Source organism: Hydractinia symbiolongicarpus, chromosome 13 (assembly GCF_029227915.1).
Source record: "Hydractinia symbiolongicarpus strain clone_291-10 chromosome 13, HSymV2.1, whole genome shotgun sequence".
Classification (NCBI taxonomy): domain Eukaryota; kingdom Metazoa; phylum Cnidaria; class Hydrozoa; order Anthoathecata; family Hydractiniidae; genus Hydractinia; species Hydractinia symbiolongicarpus.
The window spans coordinates 14,087,777-14,111,679 of record NC_079887.1 but is presented as its reverse complement, the minus strand read 5'-3'; the positions used below and the strand labels follow the sequence as shown (position 1 = coordinate 14,111,679).

The 23,903-nt window shown below is 33.4% G+C and overlaps 2 protein-coding genes across 2 annotated transcripts; both read right to left on the bottom strand.

The window, feature by feature from the left end:
- Positions 1-663: 663 nt before the first annotated feature.
- LOC130623102 (alpha-1A adrenergic receptor-like) lies at positions 664-1,989 on the bottom strand. Its single transcript, XM_057438599.1, has one exon. The coding sequence runs from the start codon at positions 1,804-1,806 to the stop codon at positions 664-666; it is 1,143 nt and encodes a 380-aa protein (XP_057294582.1). The 5' UTR covers positions 1,807-1,989.
- Positions 1,990-5,620: 3,631 nt separating this feature from the next.
- LOC130623351 (telomerase-binding protein EST1A-like) lies at positions 5,621-22,784 on the bottom strand. The gene is made up of 22 exons (XM_057438823.1): positions 22,329-22,784; positions 20,298-21,848; positions 16,927-17,188; positions 15,972-16,158; positions 15,242-15,538; positions 14,993-15,129; positions 14,525-14,687; positions 13,969-14,030; positions 13,668-13,819; positions 13,021-13,134; positions 12,377-12,470; positions 12,210-12,289; positions 11,486-11,595; positions 10,499-10,684; positions 10,045-10,088; positions 9,883-9,910; positions 9,453-9,515; positions 9,098-9,251; positions 8,647-8,737; positions 7,133-7,256; positions 6,942-7,011; positions 5,621-6,398 (listed from the first exon to the last, which is right to left on the bottom strand). The coding sequence occupies exons 1-22, from the start codon at positions 22,438-22,440 to the stop codon at positions 6,265-6,267; spliced, it is 4,215 nt and encodes a 1,404-aa protein (XP_057294806.1). The 5' UTR covers positions 22,441-22,784; the 3' UTR covers positions 5,621-6,264.
- Positions 22,785-23,903: the final 1,119 nt, after the last annotated feature.

The window sequence follows — 23,903 nt, the reverse complement described above, 5'->3', positions numbered from 1 at the left end:
GCTTATACAAAAATTTTAAGCATTGTCTGTTTAGAAACAAGTAGCTTAAAAAAGAGGGGCCGGTGAAACATTTTTTAATTTTCTTTGGTAACCTTAAACCAAGAATCTTCTGCCTAAAAATCTTAAATACAAGATTACTCTGCGCATAACAAGAACAAGAGAATTAAAATTGCTAATTTGACTATATGACGAAGTTTTCTAATGGTAAACATTTTGAGATCGCGCGCTTTATCAATTTGAAGCTGCCCTTGTTCTAAGGAAAATATTGTACTCCTAGTTATTAAATAATACTTCTTAATAAGAATCTTGGAAACGAGGTTGGTTCTTAACAGGCTATGGCTTAAAGGGTACTTACAAACGCCACATATGAAAAAATAGTAAGTATAAAATATAGAACAAGAATTAACCTTCCTTATATCTTCCTTTTATGTCTCTTGGCTTCTGAGCCGTTATTACGCTGCTATCAGATTACCAAATTTCTTAAGAAAAAACACCCTGAGTACGAGGTAGCATATCATCCTTTATTTCATATATTCACGTATCCTTAAAATGACAATAATAAATATAGAAAAAAATAAATTAAATGTAAATCTTATTTAAACACAACTTTTTCCAAATTCGCCTTGTTTCCTCTTCGTACGAGGTCTGGGTACTAGATTACCTCTAGCTAACCGGCTCGTCTCTGAGGTTAGAAAGCCTAACAATCAAAGTATTTAAACGAACTCTTGGTTCTTCAACTTTTTCAGAGTAACGGCCCAGAACCTTGCGGAATTTTTCTAAAATTTCTTTGCGGACTGCTTTACTTGATAAACCGTATAACAACGGATTTATAGCACTTGCTGAATAATTCACAACGTTACCCATCCACGTCAACTCCCTAGAATGACAAACGTCACATAAAATATTTGTCGTCACTAGGATTATATACGACAACCAACAAAATAAAAAAACGCCAACAAGTAAAGCGGTACGTTTTGCCGCTTTAAAATCACCAGCTAAGTCGATAAAACGACTCTTCTTGATTTTTACGTCATTATTTTCCTCATCAGTATCACCGACAAACGATCCGAGAGGTGTGCTAGATGTCCGAATTCTTTGTATTTGTCTCTTGGAAATTAAGAACATACCAATATTGGCGTAGCATATAAATAATATAGGTAGGAGAAAGTTAACAATCAGTTGAAATATATCATAAAAATAAGGGTGTGTGAGGTAGCAGAGACCATGGTACACGCGTATAGCACTGGGGTTATAATACGTGGGAAATAAAGCAACGAATAATGTGTAGCACCAAGTTGTCAAAACAGCAAAAATCACTTTTTGATTGGTTAAATATACAATACTGTAAAACGGATATTTAATCTTTATATATTTCTCTGCAGTCAGTAAAGTTAAATTTAGGACCGAAGATGGTAATGATGTGAAAAACGTAGTATACATTATACCGCATGCTATTTTACCATGTGGAAAGTAGCCTTTTATCATTATTTCTACATCGAATGGAATTGTTCCTAATACGGTGATCAAGTCACTGACTGCTAAATTTATAATGAAAACATGTGTGACGGAGTGCAGCTTTTTAACTGACACGATAATGAAAATCAAGACTGTGTTGCAGATAACTGATGTTACAATTATGACCAGAAAACAAAAGGCAATAAAGATGGCGAAGTTTTTACTTAAAGTATGACCGAATGGGTATTCACTGGTATATGCGGAGTTTTGGGTGGTCGTGAAATTATTGGTTAACAGCGATGATGTTGGAAGAAGTGTTGATGTGTTGTGTGGTACAGATGCATGCAGCATTTTTCTATTCTAAAATAACAGTAAATCGTTATATTTCCCTAAGATTTTTTGTAGAATCTGTCAAGACACTCAAGTTTTATAATTATAATAATATAACTTCGGACCTAAGACTTGACAAATCTCTTCAACGTAATAGGAAAGTCACTTAGCAGAAAAAAGAAAAGGTTATTTAAACTCCTGTCAAAAATTACCAATCAAGGAATTGCTTAATTCCATCATAGTGATTTTTCTATTAACTATGATTCCACGTCATATTTTATGCAAAAAATCTAAGGTCATGTTTTGCTACCATTTTAAAAAGTAAATAAAAATAAGGGGTTTGCAATGCAATAATGTTTCCCCCCACTTAAAAAATATGGCGTTTCACATATATTCATTCTTTTAGTTTTGATTATACAGCATAATTCCTATATTTTCCAACTGCTATTTCGATTTTTTTGAAGAAAAGAAATCTCCTTGGCAAATGCGAACTCATGTTGAAAGGGCTAATTCGCCTAAAAACACCTATTTTTAGACACTTATTTTTAATAAATATAGCTTTTGGTGAACAAAAACACGTAAAATCAATCAACTTCATCTACACCAACTTCATCTACTGCAACTCCATCTACCTGCAACTCCATCTACCTGCAACTTTAACTACTGCGACTTCATCTACCTGCAACTTCATCTACTGCAACTTCATCTACTGCAACTTTATCTACCTGCAACTTCAACTACTGGAACTTCATCTACCTGCAACTTCATCTTATGCAACTTCATTTACTGCAATTTCATCTGCTGCAACTTTATCAACTGCAACTTCATCTACCTACGACTTTAACTACTGCAACTTCGTCTACTGCAACTTCATCTTATGCAACTTCATCTTACGCAACTTCATCTGCTACAACTTCAACTACTGGAACTTCAACTACTGGAACTTCATCTTCTGCAACTTCATCTACCTGCAACTTCATCTTATGCAACTTTAACTACTGCAACTTCATCTACCTGCAACTTCATGTACTGGAACTTCATCTACTGCAATTTCATCTGCTGCAACTTCAACTACTGGAACTTCAACTACTGGAACTTCATCTTCTGCAACTTCATCTTACGCAACTTCATCTGCTACAACTTCAACTACTGGAACTTCATCTTCTGCAACTTCATCTACCTGCAACTTCATCTTATGCAACTTTAACTACTGCAACTTCATCTACCTGCAACTTCATGTACTGGAACTTCATCTACTGCAATTTCATCTGCTGCAACTTCATCTACCTGCGACTTCAACTACTGCAACTTCGTCTACTGCAACTTCATCATAAGTTAAAAAATGAATTATTTTTTTTTTATGAAGAATGAGAAGATATCACTGACTTTAAGGATATATATTTTTAAAAACAGGAAAATGATCATGTTGTTCAGTGAGTTTAAACGAATATCTCAATTTACACAAAAAGAAGCACGATTTCAAAATCAGTGTAAGCCCAGTAATGCATTTTTAAAACCACACCTAAAGCAATTTGCTTACATCCAATATTGTTTATAATCCTGTTACTTAGAACTTCTGCAGGTTTATATATTTGCGTATAAAATAGTTGCTTATAAATATATTTAAAAAAATAAAATAAATCAAATCTTATAATCACGCTGGGTCTTCATTGATAAACAGCCATTCGTCTTTAATTCTTATATCTTATTAATTTTTTAAAATTGAGAGGTTTAACAGTTCACGGCTGACGAATACAACGTGGCCAAATGTCACACCTTATATGCGTCATGAAGGAAAAAGCCTTTTTAAATTTTATCGCCCTCTTTAACAGCTTAACAACTACTAGGCTGGTGCTAATTTTTGCGGGTATTAATTTTAACAGATTTTATTCAAGACAGAAAAAAGTATGGTTTGAGAAAATAATTTAATGCACATGCGAAATGTTTCTGATAAACCAAGAAAGATATTTTTGGAGTTTTACAACTTCATCTCCAGGTTATTTAGATTTTATAAAAAAACAAGTTAAATAGACATAGAGATGAATTTACAAGTTCGGCACATGTTAGAGGAGAAATGCTCTAATTAATTTGCAAATTTATTATATCCTGGCTGCGAGTAGCAACTAAACTCTACTAGCTGGCGTTTATTTCTTAATTATCCGAGGAGCATTAATGCTGGCATGATACAACCTCGTTTCCAGGGTGTTTGCCTTTCAATAAATTTGATATCAGCTGCTACGTAATAACGTCTCAGACGCCACGAGGCCCTTGGAGACGAGGTTGGGCATAGTCTTTTTACTATATTACCTAGACGCAGCACCTAAGGGAGAAACTAAGGTTTTTATGTTTATAATGAATCAATGCACCAGATACTTTTGTGGCTTTTTTATGCTGAGGTTAAGGATCAAGTTAAAATGCTACATTCCCTATTTCAACTTTTTACTTGGTGTAGTTCAGCCTTTAATCTTTTTCGTGAAACTTTAGCAAAAAAATTGATATAAATTTTTTAATTATTTTATTAAGTACTCTAGAGTACCTTGGATAAGTCAATCTCGTCCCTAGGCTTTTTGTCTTCTCTATCAATGTCTTGCCGTCCGAGATTATATCAGGAAGATAAATGAAATTTAACGGCTGGTGTTGTGCTAACCCCCTCCCACTTCCCCCGTTAACCCAAAGAAACGTTCTTACTAGGCTTCCATGATATTACATATGCCTAAAGTTGAAAATATCTACCAAAGTTGTTAAAATACCTAGCCGATGGTGTTATCGATTGCTATGGCAATACGAAAAATTAAAAAAGGCTGCTAAGCGTTTTCCTTTTCTGCATTCGACTCTAAAGCTCTTTAAAAAAAAGCCTCGGGGTTTATCTCAAAAAGCTCTGGGAACTAGAATGCTCTCTGTGAATCATACAAACTGTATCAGCGATAATATAGTTTTATTTTGCGGTGGCAGCGAAAACATCTTTGGATAATGTGACAAAATGAAAACGTGTACAGAATGATATCGAGAGATATCGTCTCGCTAAAGTTGAAAGAAAATTATCAATCTAAAGATTTCTGCGTTCTAATAATATATGGACAACTCGCATTGAACTTTATAAAAGAATTTTATTAAAAATATTTGCATATTTTATCTTTTTTCAGTCAAAAAATTATATTCTCTATTCTAAATAGATATTCTATGAATTAAAAGTTTTCCAATGACATATGTTTTAACAGTTTCTACCTCTAAAAAGTGTCGACTCAGTCTTTCTAGAAACTTAGGCTCATTCATACTGTAAAGACATTATGATTTCTAGAAATAGGGCTTGACAAACGGTAGCTTATACTACACACGTTTTTAAGAGAGAGAGTTCACCAGACCCAAAGCCATGTGGCTTTCTTGTTTTAGTAATGTTGGGGGAACCGAGATCCCGTTTCTGCTTGCTCTCGGATTTAAACCCGTCATACTTTCCATATAAATAGTCACTCAGTCACATGCAGATTTTTAGTTTTAAATAAAAAAATACAAATTCGTAGAGAACTTTTCCAGCCTTTTCATATAAAATGCCCTTTTTTTTTTGCCGGAGCCTTTAAAATAGTTTTCACGAAAATCAGTTGAAAAGTCCAAACCGTAAAACAACAATTTTTGTGACTTCCTTAGCCAAAATAATTTTCGATACTTGAACACCGAAGAAAATATGTAGACAAAATCTTGAAAAATCGAGCTGCTAAAAGCAATATAAACAACCCTGTCCCAGTGATCTTCAAAGCACAATGGCATTTTCAAACCCTTGACATCACCTCAATTTATTTTAATAAAAACATTCTGGGTTCCAAGAAAAAACATGACAACGGAAGAATCAGTAAAAATTTATTTCAACTATGATAAAACATGACTAGATTTCTCACATATATTCCACAGCTTCTTAGAACCATGGAAGAGAGGTTTATATTTGAATATAAACAAATAAATACAGACGAACTTTGATACTGTCTTGATCTTTTAAAGTTCTAACACAAACATTTAAACATAGGATTTTTAGGAAAATCATTCAAATTCACCTCAAAAGTTCACCTCAAAAATTCACCACGGAAAGGCTAACCAAAAAGCAGTTTACTTTTAAGCACAATTTTCACAAATATCTATGACCAGTACAGGCAAGTCCCGGTTTACACGTGGTAATAGCATATACAAAAAATATCAAATAAACAACAATAACTTATGCAATCCCCGTGCGACTATAGAGCAGTTTCAAGCACGGCCATATACTAATAGTCACGTGTTGCACGACAGTAGTATGGAAAACCTTTTTAACAGTGAATTACTCTTTTAAACTTATTAGCCATACAAATGATCACGTGTGTAGTATTAGTTTCCAGTCTCCTTCGGGTAATAGAGGTATTATAAAACCACAACAAAAAACTTTAGATAGATAATTTGAAATTTATACACATTAAAAATAAAAAATATAATATAAACACGACTCTAAATGAAATTTCACGAAACAAATTTCGCCATTTTCATAAACGTCGCAATATCGACTGTTGGTACAAAACGGGTATGCGCTTTTACTCGTAAATTTCGATCATTTGTCAAAAGAACGACGTTACGACGTACGACACTAGTATCATCTGAAAAAAAATTCACAACACAAGTTTAAATTCTCCCACAAATAACAAGACTAGTAAAATTCTCGGTTTTAAACAAAAAAAGTGAATGTTTTTTATTTTTTTTTTACACAATCATTGATGCGCGAAAAAAAAAAACCTCGAAAACTTTATATGCAAAAATTTAAAAATTTCAATACAAAAACATCTTGCTGAAAACATTATTAAAACTAAAGCCTGCTAACGTTTGCTAATTGAAGAAACAAATTAAAAACTGAACCGTGGCCTATATATTCATAATTCTTATTCGTGAGCTATATATCATTATTTTTCAAAACAATCCAAGAAAAAAACTAAAGGTATAATTGACGATGCAAAATATAACAGGGTTAACTAAGTTTCATTGTACAAGAAAAAAGAGAAGGCTGTCTAATTAAAATACTCACCAGAAAAAAGAAGAACTCATTAAGGCTTAGCAATATGCCTAGCATGTGCTTAAAACATTCCCCCCTATCACAGCTTGGATATCACTAACTTCCTGATTGCGTCCAAAAGTTTTTGACTTACCTTCCGTACGTATTATTTGTTCTTCACAGTATTTTAAACAACAAGATAAAATCACATCATCGTTTGTACCCTGGATAAAAATTTAAAATAATAAAAGTTAGAAATCTTTTCCACCTATTTCGTAATCTTAATTTATTGGCTTTATTTTCAAACAAAAAGAAAAATTATCATCACCGCGAAGGAGTACTCACCCTGTCACTCGACAATTCTTCTGCGCGGAACGCTATCGTTAACATCTCCGTCCCGCTACTAGTGATGGCGCGTATATTGGAGTCCTGCCGACTAAACCGATCTTCCAATACATCCACAGATAATCTAAAAGAAAAAACGACCTAAATTCTTCAACACAACAGCAAAAACGACCACGGCCACTCTCTTACACCGCAACAACCATAACACCGACGACAACATATGTAAAAAAACAAACAACCACAACAACAATTAAGACAACAACGAAAAACGACAACAAATGTTAAAAAAAAAAAACAACCACAACAACAATTAAGACAACAACAAAAACGACAACAAATGTAAAAAAACAAACAACCACAACAACAATTAAGACAACAACGAAAAACGACAACAAATGTAAAAAAACAAACAACCACAACAACAATTAAGACAACAACGAAAACGACAACAAATGTAAAAAAACAAACAACCACAACAACAATTAAAACAACAACGAAAAACGACAACAAATGTAAAAAAACAAACAACCACAACAACAATTAAGACAACAACGAAAAACGACAACAAATGTAAAAAAACAAACAACCACAACAACAATTAAAACAACAACGAAAAACGAAAACAAATGTAAAAAAACAAACAACCACAACAACAATTAAGACAACAACGAAAACGACAACAAATGTAAAAAAACAAACAACCACAACAACAATTAAGACAACAACGAAAACGACAACAAATGTAAAAAAACAAACAACCACAACAACAATTAAGACAACAACGAAAAACGACAACAAATGTAAAAAAACAAACAACCACAACAACAATTAAGACAACAACGAAAACGACAACAAATGTAAAAAAACAAACAACCACAACAACAATTAAAACAACAAAGAAAACGACAACAAATGTAAAAAAACAAACAACCACAACAACAATTAAGACAACAACGAAAAACGACAACAAATGTAAAAAAACAAACAACCACAACAACAATTAAGACAACAACGAAAAACGACGAGAACAACAACAACGACAAGAAAAAAAACAGCAACGTCAAAAACAACAAGAACAACAACAACCACAGACGCCTGGATTTACTTAACACTAACAGGCCTATCAATAAGGGGAGAACAATTGCTTTTGCTCCCGCAAAGGCTCTCCCAATTCTAAGAAATGAGAAACTAGCTGAGCCATTAATTGCTCCCCCAATTCCACAAAAAAAGTTTTTCTTGCTGAGCAATATCAATTCATCTCACATGGAAATCAATGTTTCCTTTTTTATTATTTACAGTAAAAAAGAACCAAAATATATAAAAAAAAGAGTTTGTGATAAAATATGCATTTATAAACTTATTCTATTTATTCAGATTGCTCGCCCAGTTTAAATTATTGTAACCTTGGGGGAGCGATTTATTGCTCCGGTGTTATTTTCTTATTGATAGGCCTGCACTAAATGCTTTCAGCTAAAAAAAGTAACAAAAAGAGAATTAAAGCTTGCAATTCGAACCTGGCATATTCTTGTACATTCCTTTGTTTTTCCTGAAACTTCTTTTCGTCATAATACGATCCCACTTTCAATCCATCCAGTTCAGTGAGGACTAAATAGAACAAAAAAAAAAACTTTTTTAAAAAATTAACGCGTTTAAATATACAAAAAAAATTATTCAGGGGCAACACGGTTTAAAAAGCCATCCACAGTGTAGTGCCATCGAAACGGTTTTTATCACATAATTCTAAGATTTCGTTACCGTAAATGACAGATTAAGCGCCTGTGCTCAATAAGCGCCATGGGGTTAGGAAAAATTTGTAAATAAGCGCCCCTGTTCTAATAAGCGCCCCCTGTTAAGATGAAATTTTTAACTAATCGCCCTGGGGGTTTTATCCGTCATTTACAGTATTCACTAAATCAACCACCATACATAACTTAAAGTGATATAAAAAACGGAAAACGTGCTTACCGATGAGAGGTACAATCAGAGTAAAATCATTCGAATCCAGTAGTTGTATAATGTACTGCAGATGATCGATATAACAGTTCGTATCTGCTACCAAATAAGCTGGTGAATTTTCTGAAAGATGTCGACCTTGTGATTTGTGACTTTCCAGCACTGCCTAAATTTTTGTTTAAATACTAGAACGAACGAACGAACGAGTGAACGAGCGAACGAAAAAAAATGTAGTAAAAGACTGTTACACCTTGACTAAACATTAGGTAGGAAACATCTCTTAAAATGTCTTGGATCCAAAAAACATAACGTCTGTACCCAGATTCGTCCAGCTGGATATCATATAATTTAATTGATTGTGACTTACAAGTGCTGTTTGCCTCTGCGATTCTTGATCTTGTATTTGTTTCGTTAACGTCGCTTTCAAAGTCTACAAGGTTAAAAGAACTTTTATTTGTACAAATATAAAATCTATAGTAAATTTTTTAAGACAATAACGCCTGTTTTCCACCTCACGGAGATATTTCTTTAGGGTCCATTTCCTGTTTCGCGGTGCAGTACGAAAAAGAAAAATTATTAGCGAAGTGGAACATTGTCTAAGAAAAAAATCGTAAATGGTGAGGATTTTTAAATTAAATGCGTAGTTGCCAGCATCGAATCTTAAGCTAAATTCTTTGAAAGATCAATATTTTAAAGGTTTTTGGCAAAATCAGAATTAAATTTGCCTACAAATGACCATGGAAAGGCTAATAAGAATGACTACGTGAGACTGTTCAAAAACAAAAAATCCTGCATACCTTTAACTGGTCAACATGCGACACATCCCTAGTGAATAAGGAAGAAATACATTAAATGAGATGGTTTATGGTACATAGTTTAAGGTTTGAAACAGATCTTAAAGGTTTAGTAACGCGTATATATTCAGTATACCTCAGTTAGTCAAATAAAAACGAACTTACCCATAGTCTTCCTCCTCGTCCTCTATCACAACATCTTCAGAAACCTAATTAAATGAAAATGGTTTTAAATATTTTTTTAAAAATAAAAATTTGAATCAGGACATTAAATTTGAGTGCGAGAACAAATGAATAAACTAATTTTTTAAGGAAATAGTAGTCCAATTTTATAAAATGGGATAAACAGAAACAAAGTTAGATTCTTCAATTTTTTGTATTTAAACGCGCCCAGCGCATTTCCGACGTATGTACTAACCATAGGGAGGAGCAAATAGAGAATGAGACAATAACAAATAGCATAATAATTACAAAAAACGAGGCTAGAGTTCTTAGAAATTGGTTGTTAGTCACACACGAAAAGAGAGATATTTCTGTCCTGCATACATTACTTAAAAATAACTATAACCACCGACATGTACCCACGGCGGGAGATTTATTTCTGTCGTCAATACATTACCTCGACTTCATCTTCGTCTTCTAACATTTTCGGTAATTTTGAAGGTGAGGACGAAACTACTGTTGACTGTACAGGCTTATACACATTCTCGCTCTCGTCGAGTGCAAACGGTAATTGACCATGTTCATCTATTTTATTGATTAATTTTTTCATGTCACATATACGGAGGTTATAACACCCAATTTCCTAAAACACAACAACAACAGCAAAATGTGACGGCAGGTGGTAATGTGAATAGTGGTACTGGTATTTTAACGCTAGTAGATTTTTTAAGGAGGGCACAATAAATTGACAGTAACAATGAAATATATATATATATATATATTTTTTTACTGGGAAATTAGACACCAAAACTTATTATATTCAAACATTTTGTCTTGGTCTTGAACCTGTGTATACAGTTCCTTACACATATCACTCATAAACTCGAATCACGGACAAATTAGGAATTAATTATCTCGAACTACTTTCGTACCTATTGCCAGTTAACTTACTTATCAACTACAAGTTTGTTCGTAATTTGTTTGGAATTTCTTTGGCTACGTTTCAAAATTGTCAAACAGCTTGGTCGAAAGAATGCTCCGCAGCTGTCATCCTTGGGTCGATATGTAAGCTGGTTAAAGAACATCGAAACTGCACTAGTGACAGTTCCTGTGATGTCTGCATTTTGGAACAATTAACATGACAACATGCAAAGGTAGAAAATAAAGAATAGGACGGGCAGACATCAGTAAGAATTAGTACAGGCTGAGATTTCAGAGCTAAGCAAATAGCGTAAGATCCTGAGTCCTTCGCTTGTGAACATCGACAAGTTCAAAATATGTCGGTGTAATATAAAACGGCCATAAATGATTGATCTGAACAAGATTGGTAAACACTTGCCAATAAAGTAAAAAATGGAAGGATCACTGTTTTCTTTAGGTGTTTGGTTTTTAAAAAAAAGGAAATTTAGACAGGGTTTTATAACTGGACAACTTCGATACTAACCTCCTCCTCTTTTGACAACGAGCGATAAGTAAGAACAGGTGTCAAGGGTTTAAAACCAGCAAGATCCAGGTCTTCTAATAAATATACGTTCTTGACATTCTCGTTATCACCTATAACCAATAATTCACAATCCTAAACACTTGATCTGTTGATACAGTTAGTTTTGTCATCCCACCCTTGGTTAACTCCAGCTTATTTTACCCTTCACTTTTCTATTCGTGCTATTTTTCAAATTTTAACCTTCTACTTCTTACGCATGTGTCTTCTACAATGGCCCATTTAAACACTCGTGACAAATACAACAAGGGATGTGGTCCTGTCACCTTTCGCCACATCACTGACGTCCCACTTGACAGAAACTAAGCTGTTTAAAGTGGTAGGTACCAGTGATCCTGCATTTTAACTCTCCTAAAACCTTTCAAAAGAAAAGGCCAGATTTGCATCTCGGGTAGGCCTTTTATTTATATTGTTTATAAGTTATACATGTTTGATTCGAAAGATGCAAGCAACTTGACCCTTATAATACTTAACATTGTTGTAGGAATATTTGGAATTTAAAGCTGACTCGAGAAAATATGCTTTTCACAGCAATATATGTCCTCCTGGTTTCCCTTAATAAAACAGTACAGGTGTCTTGAAAACTATAGTTCAATTAACGCTTGTTAAGAATACCACTAGCACAACAAAAATGCATCATTTGCATGTTATCACAAGAGAAACTTACTTGGAACTGGATCAATCACCTCTGCACTTTCAATAACATTCAATAACTCACAAACACTTGCCCAGAGATCAAGCATCGAACTACATGAAAAAATATGTACTCTAGCTTACAAAAGTTTTGAGAAAATATAAAAATAATGGTCATCTCTGGTTAGACAGACTACAAACCTGACGGACGATTTCGCCACAATAGACGAGTGTTGAGATAGCCAACGAAGCCATATCCTTACAGCAGGAAGAAATTGAACTACTAAGCTATGATCTAAAAATGCAAATGTAAAGAAAAAGTAAACTTTTTTTGGCATTTTTTATTAGTTCAAATGTGTTTGTTCGAAAACCGACCGCAGACTACTTTAAGATAAGATGCAGGATTACTGTTTGCAAATCTGCCTTGTTTCCGAATACTAAAATTTTGTATTTTTTTCACAAATACCAATATTCTTTCTTTTTTTTGAATTTTTCCTTATTTCTGATGTCTTTGCAACTTTCTTTTAAAGTCAGTTGAAAAATCACTTTTTTTATTAAAATGTCCTATTTTTACAGTTGTAACATGTAAAATGTCTTTACATAACGTTGTGAAGTTTCATTTATATTCTCTTTTTTGTGGTAAATGGTAAACATGCAATTTTTAAACCCTAATTTAATAATTCCTGTTAGATTTTCTAAAAAATTCAAATTTTTAGATTTTAGTTTTCGATGCGAAATTTTCATCTAAACTTATCACACACATTTTTCGTTCTTTTCCCTTATAATAAATTTTCACTACAGAAAAAGAAAGAGATTGTTATTGGAAAAAATCGGCATAAACTCACTGATTGGGTCCGCAGTCAGAAGATTACTGCAATGTTTGCAAATAACAGCAAACATGTCCATGCCAAATACAATCGCATAATCCAAGGCTGTACCAGCTATTACTTCATTATGATCTAAAAAGAAAGCTAAATTTTTAATACTAATTTCTTTTACTGGTATTATTTACTGTAGTGTAATATTATTTTTACCTTTCTCGTAAGTACATAGAGCGGAAATACTTATTAATCTTCCATATAGAAAATAATGTTGCAACTTTATTGAAAAGTTTCTTGTTATGGAAATTATTCAATAATGCTAAAACACCAAAATTATTTAACCAAGTTGGTTCGTAGAATTTTCAAGTAGTGATGTTATGTAAGATTTTCACAAAAACTTTTTAAATTGAAATTGTTTTCTTCATCTTCAAGCATTTGAAAATAATTTTATTATCTTTTCAATATAATTAATGAGGACCATCACTAAAAAGATCAGCTGCCTTGGATAAGCGCCCTTCCTCAATGTCCCAAATTTGAATGAGTACATTATCAGTTCTTTTAGCTTTAAATTCCAAGGGGTCTGGCATGGAAACCAGTGAATCAGGGAAATCGGTGGAGGGACATGCATCAATAAATAAATAAAATAAATTTACAAAAAATAACAGACAGACCTTGCTTCTCAATTAAATTATGAATCATGAAAATATTGATGGCCATGTATTTCATAAGATTTTTGAGTTTGACACTTGAAGCTTTTGGATATGCTAATAAAGTTGTTAAATCTGATAGCGTTTCTTCATGAACAGAGGTAAACTCTTCAAGCCTGCAAATAAAAAAACAAATGCAAATAAACAGAAAAAAACACAGGATTAAAAGGTTGTTAAATAAATTAGAGGTATATTTGAAAGAATTAAAGCATTTTAAAATGTTGTGTTCGTGCAACTATTTATTGAAGCAGATAACAAAATTTACCCTATGTTGGTGTATAACTTGCAATGAAGAAACAGAAAATGGACAATAAAACCATGATTAACCTAAAGCAATAACAGCAGAGATCACACAACTAGTTTTAAAAATCAAACTTGCAAAATGGAAAGAAAACAAAATCTGCTTCTCGTATTACTATAGCTACAAATTTTTGTTTGCTTTTCAACATTGCATATCTTTTCAAACCTCGTTTGAACTGACAGCCCTTTTCTATTAAAAATGGGTAGGTAAACAACATTTTTGGGTGGCATGTCAGATATAACTTTTGGAACAAAATTGGAAAATACCAGCAAGAGGCAATGAGGAAAAGCAAAAAAAAAAATAAATAAATAAAAATAAAGGAAGTGCCTTGTTACATTTTTAAATTTGCACATACAAAGCCAATATGACATGAAAGAAGTCTATTCTGTCTTTGATGAACTCAAATAGAGTGGTTGTTTATTGGCATTTTTAATGCAATGTGAGTGCAATGTGCCAGCAAAGCAGCAGTTTCAATTGGTATCACGTTACAAAGACATCACATGTCTGAGAATATACATACCTTTTTCAAGGTCAATTTGTCATGTATAATCACTTCTAAGTCTTCATTTCTTTGTTGTTGTTTAGCAAGTTGAGAACTGGGTGTGAGGTTGATGATTTCGTTGCAGTCAGTTAGCATGACTTTAAACATATGATTATTACGGTAAAATATCCAGATTTCATCTCTTAAATAGAAAAACAGGTTGTTTAAAGAACTTTCAAGCATTTAAGTAAAAATCCTGTGTCACTCATATCTCCTCAGTGCAGCCAATAGCCAATTTTCAAGCACAAATTAATAAAATAATTATTATTAAACACATTTGAAAATCAGTTGATCTACTTGCTACTGGCCTTCCCCCCCTGAGTGACCATCTTAAACAGATTTGATTTTATACAAACATCTAGTGGTGAGGACTTTCTTTGAACTGTTCAAAATTAAATGTGGTCTACTCAAGTGTTACTCAAGAAAACTTATTGAGATTTGTCTTACCGTAAATGATCTGCATTCTTCTTTTTTGTATTTCGATCAAAGTTGTTTGAGTTAGAGGTGGCAAAGGAAAGTCCAACACTATTTGATGTGATAACTGTGTCAGCAATTGTATTATGTTTCTGTCTATATACTGCAGCCTAAAATAATCACAATTCTATGAGTACTAGGACAAAACCTAAAAAGCTCAAATAAACACCTGTCATAACAAGATCAAACAAATGCATGTGACTAAGAAAGTCAACTAACTACCTTCTTTTTAATTTCTTGGAAAATAGAAGTTAGACGATCTTTGGCGGTTAAAATGGGATTGCTCGCTTGCAAGCTACGGGTGTAATAATACACAGCGTCAAGTTTGTGTTTTGTCATCACAGCTACCACTGCTAATTGATTATAAGATTTTCCATTTTTCGGTGCTAATATTTGAGCCTGTTTGTAACATACTTGTGCCTTTTCAAAGTTGTTTTCTTGTTGCAATTGAGCAATGTATCGTTCCAGGTCACCAATAAAAATAAGCAACAGGTGGCAACTACGTAGGGCAAACTTTATCTAAAAAAAATACAGATATATGCTACATAAGGAAAAATTAATTTAATTAAATCAAAAGACACATCTAATTTTCATTTTGTATTAGCAAATCTTAAAATTTGTATTTTACGGAAATGTACTATTAATTACCTTAAGAGATTAATTTTCATTTGAACTAATTTTCATGAGAGCTAATTTTTGCAGAGTTAACTTTTCTTAATATTTTGTGAACTTCGTAAAATTTTGATAATCTTGTGAAAAAGAATTCAATGATTTGTGTTTCTCAATTCATACCATTTTTGAGGGACTTTTATGCAGGAGTTACAAAAAAAATGCTAAAGTTGGAGTTCACACATATATTTAACATGTAGATGGGTAGAATAAGGTCCCCAGACAATTTGTTTACAATGTCCACCAATGTAGTATGAAAATGAAAGAAGTTAAGCAATTCTACCTGTTTTGCGCAAGATGTCATCTTTACAGGATCGTTTAAATAATCATCTAAATCAAATCTTCCTTCTTCTTGTAATTGGAGAGTAAGCGAGTCTAAAAACTGTACACCATTCTGCAAAAAATTCCAGTATTGCTTACCAATCTCTTGCAATGTAGAGGGTGCAACAGTTTTGTTCTCTAAAAATTCTCTAAAAAGACATTAAATTGACAACACTTGTTTATATACATGTTTAAAGTGATTTCCAGAACATAAGCAAGACATAATGCAAAATGTATGATAATATATTTATCTTGATAATACTTTAGAGTCAGAAACTTTCACATGCCAAAAAAATCACGAAATAAAGGTAAATAACTTTTGTACTTAGCCCCAATTAAAATCTATGACAAGAAATAACCTTCTCAAATGGTCTTCCAAAGATCTCTCCAAGAATTAACTGAATGATATATTTCAATAAATTCTTTGAGAATAAACTTTGGTGGTTAGGCCTTTTCACATCTTAAAGGGGCTACAGAAAAGCTCTTGGTTTTCGACTTTAGGGACTCACATGAAAGTCGAGCTGATGGCAGCGAAAAAAAACTGAATATTTTTCTGGCTAGAATTATCTTCTCCAGCCCTAGTCATGTTTTCATCCAGAATGAGTCTCGCTGTAAAATTTCTTTGTAAAACACTTTTCAAAAAAAAATATTGAAGCAATGAGCAAAGTGCGTTGGTCTGTTCATTACGCAAAACGGGTTTGTTGGATTTTTAATATGTGTGTGGGATATACAGAATGTGATCATTTTAACCGGTTCGTAGCCCCTTTAATTAAAAACTATGGAAGATAGTACTTTTAAATGCGTAATGTTTGAGGTTAATGATTTAAAAGCAGATTTCAATTTCTGAAAGTCATTATTCTTTTTTTCAGTTCCTTGGTACTTATGAGAGACACATGACATTTTTGCTATATACGCACCTGAAGCAAGAAATAATATTATGAAAAGCATTCTTCCAAAGAGAGCTCTCGTAATCATAACGAAATGCGTAATCTTGGTATGTTATAATCAACTCTCCATATTTTTGCTGAATCATTTCTGATGCCCGCAACATCACGTTAATTGACTCCAGAGACTGAAAACCACGTGCCAACAGTTTTTTAAGTTGATAATGCTTGTCTTTGATTTCCGTTAAATATTGATTAATTATTTGTTTTTTATCAGCTGGAGGGTTTTCTTGACCTAAATATAAATCAAAAGTATGGGGTTTAGCCTTGTGTAAGATTTCAAAAGATTTAATAAAAAGTGGTTATAAACGTGCTCGCTGATCATAAAATTGGGGCATGTGTAATTGAAAAAATCAAAAAAAATATCGAAAGCGCGTGATTCACGCGAATGTCCAGTCATTGGAAAGTGCAGATGTGTTTTAAGTATTGATAATTGTTTTTGACAATTTCTTTGGTTATATTATTTGAACTTCGCAAAGAAAACAATGTTTATTGTTGGAGTGATGCCAACTGATTTGGTTGAGTTTTGTGGTGATAAATACTAGAGGATATATTGAAATTTCATGTGAATATTCATGTGAACATAAGTTACAAAACAACTACGGCATGGTTTCTACCTGCCAAAGCTGCAGTAAAACATTTTCAACCGTCAAGGGATTAAAGATTCATCAAAGCAGTTGTAGAGTTTTTATTGCACTTTATCACACTGCATCAACAGCAATAAACAACGTTGTTAACAATATCAAAAACGTTAAAGAGAATTTATCAGTAGAAACTGAGCCAGGGTATGAAGACATAGAAATACCTCTTGAGTTAGAAAATTACAATGAACTATGCGTACCCTATCTTCCTGGAATCGAAGTAAATGCTTCAGATTGCAACCAGGATGAAATAATATGGGGAATTGTCCCTTGTAATTGTTTAGCCGCACATGTCTCAAACATTTATAGTGAAATTTTGAACTTCAGGAAAAATTTGTTCAGAGTGCCTCCTGAAAAATCAGGGAAATGCTACATTCAGGAATTACCTTTTTGGCTACGGCAGTTTAATCTAAACACAAAACTGAATACGGTAGCTAATAAAGCTTTCATGATACTTTCAACACTCATGCTACAACAGCCTTCTTCTCAATCAAAGGCCAAGGAACATTCTGAGTGCCTAAGCCATCATGTGATACTGTGGAAGAATGGCGAATTTGACAAGTTGATGCAGGAAGGGAGATTCATCCAGAGTAGATTCGTTTCGAGAAAAAGGCAACGAAATATAGAAGATGTTTCTCGTATCTTCGCCAAGCTCGTTATGGAAGGAAAGCTTTCAGCAGCATTAAAATTTTTAGACTGTGAATCGCCGGGTGTACTTCGAGACTTGGAGGAGGTTTTGAAAGATCTTTAATCAAAACATCCTCAGCCTTCACCAGTTCACGACACACCCTTACTGCATGGGCCTATTCACAGTACACCCAGTAGTTTTTTTGACTAAATTGACGAAGAAAACGGTTTTCAGGCAGCACTCAAAACAAAAGGTTCTGCTGGACCTTCAGGAATGGACGCTGAACTTAGTAAAGAATTTCATGGGGAGATTGCAAGTTTTGCAAGAAATGTAGCATCAAAGACATACCATCCCAGCCTACTTGAAGGATACATCTCATCAAAACTTATTGCGTTAGACAAAAATCCAGGTATACGTCCAATAGGGATAGGCGAAGTCTAACGAAGAATTGTAGGTAAAGTCATTAGCCAGCATTGTAAAAACAAGATTACAGAGGCTGATTGACCCCTTACAAAAGTGTGCAGGACACGCTGCAGGTGCAGAAGCAACTATACCTTCAATGAGGAACATTTATCAGGAAGATTACACAGACACAGTCCTACGCGTTGATGCAAGTAATGCTTTCAATTGTCTAAATAGATCGGTTGCACTGCATAATATCAGAATGATTTGCCCAATAATCGCCAATTACTTAGTTAATACGTACTGTGCACCATCCAAGTTATTTATACAAGGTGGTGATACTATTCTATCACAAGAAGGAACAACACAAGGGGACCCACTAGCAATGCCGTGGTACTCACTTAGTACAGTAATGCTAATCGAAGCACTGAAAACGTTTGAGCCGACTATCAATCAAGTCTGGCTGGCTGACGATGCAAGTGCTGCAGAAAAAATAGCATCGTTATATAGATGGTATTTGGAACTTGAAAAGATAGGTGAGAAGCATGGGTACTTTGTTAACTGCAAAAGTGTGTTTTAATTTTTAAATCTGAGAGACTAGCACAGGAAGCAAAACAAATTTTCAAAGACTCAGTTACAATAACCTAGAAAGGCCAAAGACATCTTGGAGCATGCATTGGATCACAAGAGTACGAACAGGAATATTGCGAACAACTAGTACAGAAATGGCAAAGAGACCTTGACACTCTTTGCATAATAGCCGATTCTCAACCACAAACAAACCAAAAGCCTATCAGTCGAAGTTTACTTACTTTCTCCGAACAATGGAAGGTTTTGACGATTTTGTCTCGCCTATCGATAACTTGTTAAACGATAAGTTTTTTCCAACACTTTTTGGGGGAGATTGTGGAACAACTGTTGAGCAACCCAATTTACTATCACTGCCACCATCAGAAGGAGGTTTAGGTATTAAGTCATTAACTAAGAAATCAGGCAACCCATAAAATTTTCCAGCGGCACAAGCGAGAAAAAGAGAGAGTATTTACACCGTATTTTGGAAATCAAACATGGCATTTTTACACCATTGATAGTTGGTACCAATGGAGGTGTTGGAAACGAGTGCAGCAAGTTTCTATCTATGCTAGTGAATAAATTTTTGGAAAAAAACAATGAAAATTATGGAACTGTAATAACGTGCCTTACAACTCGCCTCTCAATGGAAATAACTCATGCCTTACTACTCTGTCTGAGAGGTTCAAGAGTCCCATTCAGACAATATGAGAATATTGGGGACCAAGGTCTAGATAACGTTGCTAGTGGTGTGGATTGAAGTAACTTTTCTAATTTGTAGCAAATTTCTGTGTGATTTTGACTTTTTTGGCCTCAATAGCGTCTCTTATGGCCTTATTTGTTCAATATATCTTCTCAGTTTTCTTATTGTGATATTCTTCAGCTATTTATGTGTGTGTCTGTTTTTTAGCTATTATATTTAACACTCACTGTTTTTATTGAACTTGACAATTTATTTATTAATTGTATATATAGAACATTTAGAATAACCTAATTTATCTAACCCATTTAATACACGTAATATAATGCAATTTAAAAAAAGAATAAATAAATAAAAAAAATGGAATGTCAAATTAGACATAAACAGTATATTGTATACATACCTGCATCTGCAGAAAAATGAACATGCTTTGGTGATGTGCTATAATTTGTCGATCTATCGTATTCATCGATATATTCAGATTTTGGTAAAACTATAAGTCCACCTTTGGATGAAGTTTCCTTATGATTGGTATTTTCAGAATCAGCTATATTCTTATTTGGCAAATTTTTTAACTGTTTGGAATTTCTGTGTCGCGAATCTCTCTTCTCAGCAGGTGATCTATCTTTTCTTTTTTCGTCTCGGTTTTTTACCTTGCGCCTATCCTGGACTCTATCTTGCTGTGCATCACCTGTGCTTTTACTTTTGTTTTCATTAAGTATTGACAATATATTATTCATCTGACTTCGCGGTTTTACATTATGGTTGGTCTCAGATGTTGTTATTTGATTTGAATTAGCTTTGTCAAAATTAGATGCTGTATCCATATTTTTAGTGTTTTCTTTGAAGGGTTTCGTTACTGTGAACAAACTATCTGAGCCTGTTGAAAATTTTCTACTTAGGGACGATTCCCCAGAACTACTGGTTCTTGAAAGTGAGCTTTTTGAAGAGGGTCGGTCTATTTCATTTTGTAAACAATCAATTAAACCAGCTCTAAAGTCATAGGGTTCTGAACCTACTAAACTGTTATTACTATCACTATCTCTGAGATCATTACTTTTCTTCTTATTCTCTGTCATGATGATATCATTATCATGTTTAGTTATTACTTTGTTATTTGATATATTTTGCAAAGAAGCATTTCCATCTTCTTCATTCTCTGCATCAGAATCTAAAACAGAATGTTCTGGAACCTCCTCCTGTGCCTCAACAGGAGAGGCAACTAAGAACTTGTTATCAATACTGTCGTTTAAGTTTAATGTAGTTATGGAGGTTGTTAAACTTGGACTTGCTTCCCTACTTCTGCATTCACCAATGCAATTGTCAATTCTATCACCAGACATGTTACATGTGCACGGACATTCTAGTAAAGAAATACCTTGAGTTTTTCTCTTGATATCCTCCTTTTTCTGTAGTTTATTATTATTAAGTATAATTTTATCATCATTTTTGATACTGACACCATTACACGTTGAACTTTCTTTTTCGTCTTTTTCCTCCATAGACACAGTTGGATTGGCACAGTTGCTATCATTATTTGAATTATTCTGCAGGGAAGCCTCTAAATCCCAATCTTCCCTTTCAGGAAAATGGTTTCCTTCCGTTTTTGCAATCAAAGACTGTCTCTGTCTGTGTTGATTTCGAGATCCATGAAAACCTGAGGGCTTTTCGTTTGAATGCTTTTTATGCGGTTTTGGTTTTCTATTGCTTGAGGAGCGTGTTTTATGATTACTGTTCTTTTCCTGAGTAGTTAAAGATAATAACTTTGTTTTGGTGGTTTCATTGTCTTTTGGAGGGGTGACAGCAACCTTCTTTTTAACTTGATATGGTTCAAATCCTGCTCTTGTACGTCGAACTTTAGTTTCTCTTGGTTTATTAGGACTTTGGTCAGAGGAGTGATCTTTATTGTCACTATTAGAATTCAATGTGTTAGAAACTGGTGCAGCTGAAAGATCTAAAAATAAATTTAGATCGAATTATTATTAGAGGCTTGTCTTGCTTTCTTGTTATTTATTTATTTATTTTTCCATTTTTTACTTCGTTAGAAGAACTAAAGTGATTTATATAAGAAATTTATATAAATATGCATTTTTTAATTACACAATTTTCTACGTACATGAAAGGATTTAAGTTGACAATAAGTGTTGCAAAGCCTTCTTAAATCGTTCTATGACTTTATATTTCGCCTTTATCATAATTTTGATAATTTGAGAAAGCTTTTGCAAAAATAAGATTTGTATATACTATTATGCTATTGTATACTATTGTATACAGTGCAAGTCAACCTGATCAAAATATTTTTTAATAGAGAGAAAACATAAGGAAGTTTGTGAACTAGTACTTCATGGAGTATAAACTGTAAATCAATTTAGGTGTTTATGAGTGACTAAGTTCAACATTTCAATCAGAGAAATTCTGAAAAAACAAATCTTACCTTCTTTAATTGGAGTATCTTTTTTGTGCATCATACCACGCCCTCTTCCACGCCCTCTAGGTTTCTCCATATCAGATATTCCACAAGTTGTATCGTTTACTATATTTGACATTCTTATTCAAAATGCATGTAAACTAAAAAAACAATTTTTTTTAAGCTTTTATAAATTCTTTTATACACATTTTGCTATTATACACATGGTTAATATTTTTACATGAATTTTGAATTGTGAATTTTTCTTTTTCTAAAATATTAGCTATAGAGTGATGAAAAAAGCTTTCGTGATATTTAAACGATCTACAACGATATTTTCGCTTTCTAGGATGCTGTTTTTATGATTTTTACACAAGCTACGGTGATCTTTTCGCAATCTACGATCCCGTATTCATGATGTTTAAACGATCTACATCGAGCTCTGCGCTTTCTACGATGCTGTGTTAATGATTTTTAAACGATCTATGGCAATCTTTTCGCTGTCTACGATCCGTTTTTTATGATTTTTAAACGATCTACATCGATCTCTTCGCTTTCTACGATTCAGTTTTCCTGATTTTTAAACAATCTACAGCGATATTTTCGCTTTCTACGATGTTGTCTTTATGATTTTTAAACGATCCAAATTGGTATTTTCACTTTATAAAATCGCATAGAGATCAATTCAAATAAAATATTATACGATTTGAAGCAATCGTAGAGACGATTTCTTAGTATTTAAACATCATTTCTATACAGCTTAAATAACATATTATGACATGTTATGGAAAACAAAAAATAGTTAAGTGTGAAACACACTTGCAAATATTCTCATAGCAGGCCATTTCTTGAATAAAACTATGCCAGAGCTACAAAAAGCACCCGTTAAAAAAATTACGAGTGCCATGGTGTGCGAAATATCACACTCGTAAGCACAATTTACAAGTGCGATGTGAATATTTGCAAGTGTGATTCACACTTGCAAATATTCGTTATAAACGTTATTCATTTAAATGTTATATGCTATTTAAGCTGTATAGAAATAAATTTTGTAAAACCATGGTAAAACGTATTAATTACAAGGGCAAGGTTGAAACAACGTTGAACGCGATGATGTGTTGGCAGATTCGCTATATGTTTTTGGCATTAAAAATATTTCTAGACATTTTTGATTTCTCTTTCCCCTTTTAAAAAGATTTTTTAAACTTTATTTAACATGTTTTTTCTTTGGTAGTACATCACGAGAACATCCGTTCGAAAGCTGTATTAAGGTACAGGACACCTAACCTCTCCCATGTTCTGGTTATATTTAACTTGCATGAGTGGGCACTCTTCTTGCAGTATTCTCTGTTTCGATGAAGGCCAAATGGTCTTCCGTCTTTCGTTCGAGTCTCAGTGTAATGCACCAGCCGAGCATAAGAGTGTCAGCATGAAGGAAAGGGGCCAACTTTAATGTTCTCTATACTTTTTAAACAAACCAATCACGAAGAAATGAAAGTTATGTAATCAGCATAATAGCCTTTTTCATCGCTTTATAATATTTTAGAAAAAGAAAAAAATTCACTAGTGCGATAAAAAGCACTCGTAAATCTTTTTACAAGT

Bases quoted from the DNA above. Each gene is read 5' to 3' on its own strand.
- LOC130623351 (XM_057438823.1), bottom strand. From the start codon at position 22,440: ATGTCAAATATAGTAAACGATACAACTTGTGGAATATCTGATATGGAG. The intron at 12,290-12,376 runs GTTTGTAGTCTG...TTTTTCATGTAG, and splicing joins GTGGCGAAATCGTCCGTCAG to TTCGATGCTTGATCTCTGGG. The intron at 9,911-10,044 runs GTAAGTTCGTTT...CTTATTCACTAG, and splicing joins GACGAGGAGGAAGACTATGG to GGATGTGTCGCATGTTGACC.
- LOC130623102 (XM_057438599.1), bottom strand. From the start codon at position 1,806: ATGCTGCATGCATCTGTACCACACAACACATCAACACTTCTTCCAACA.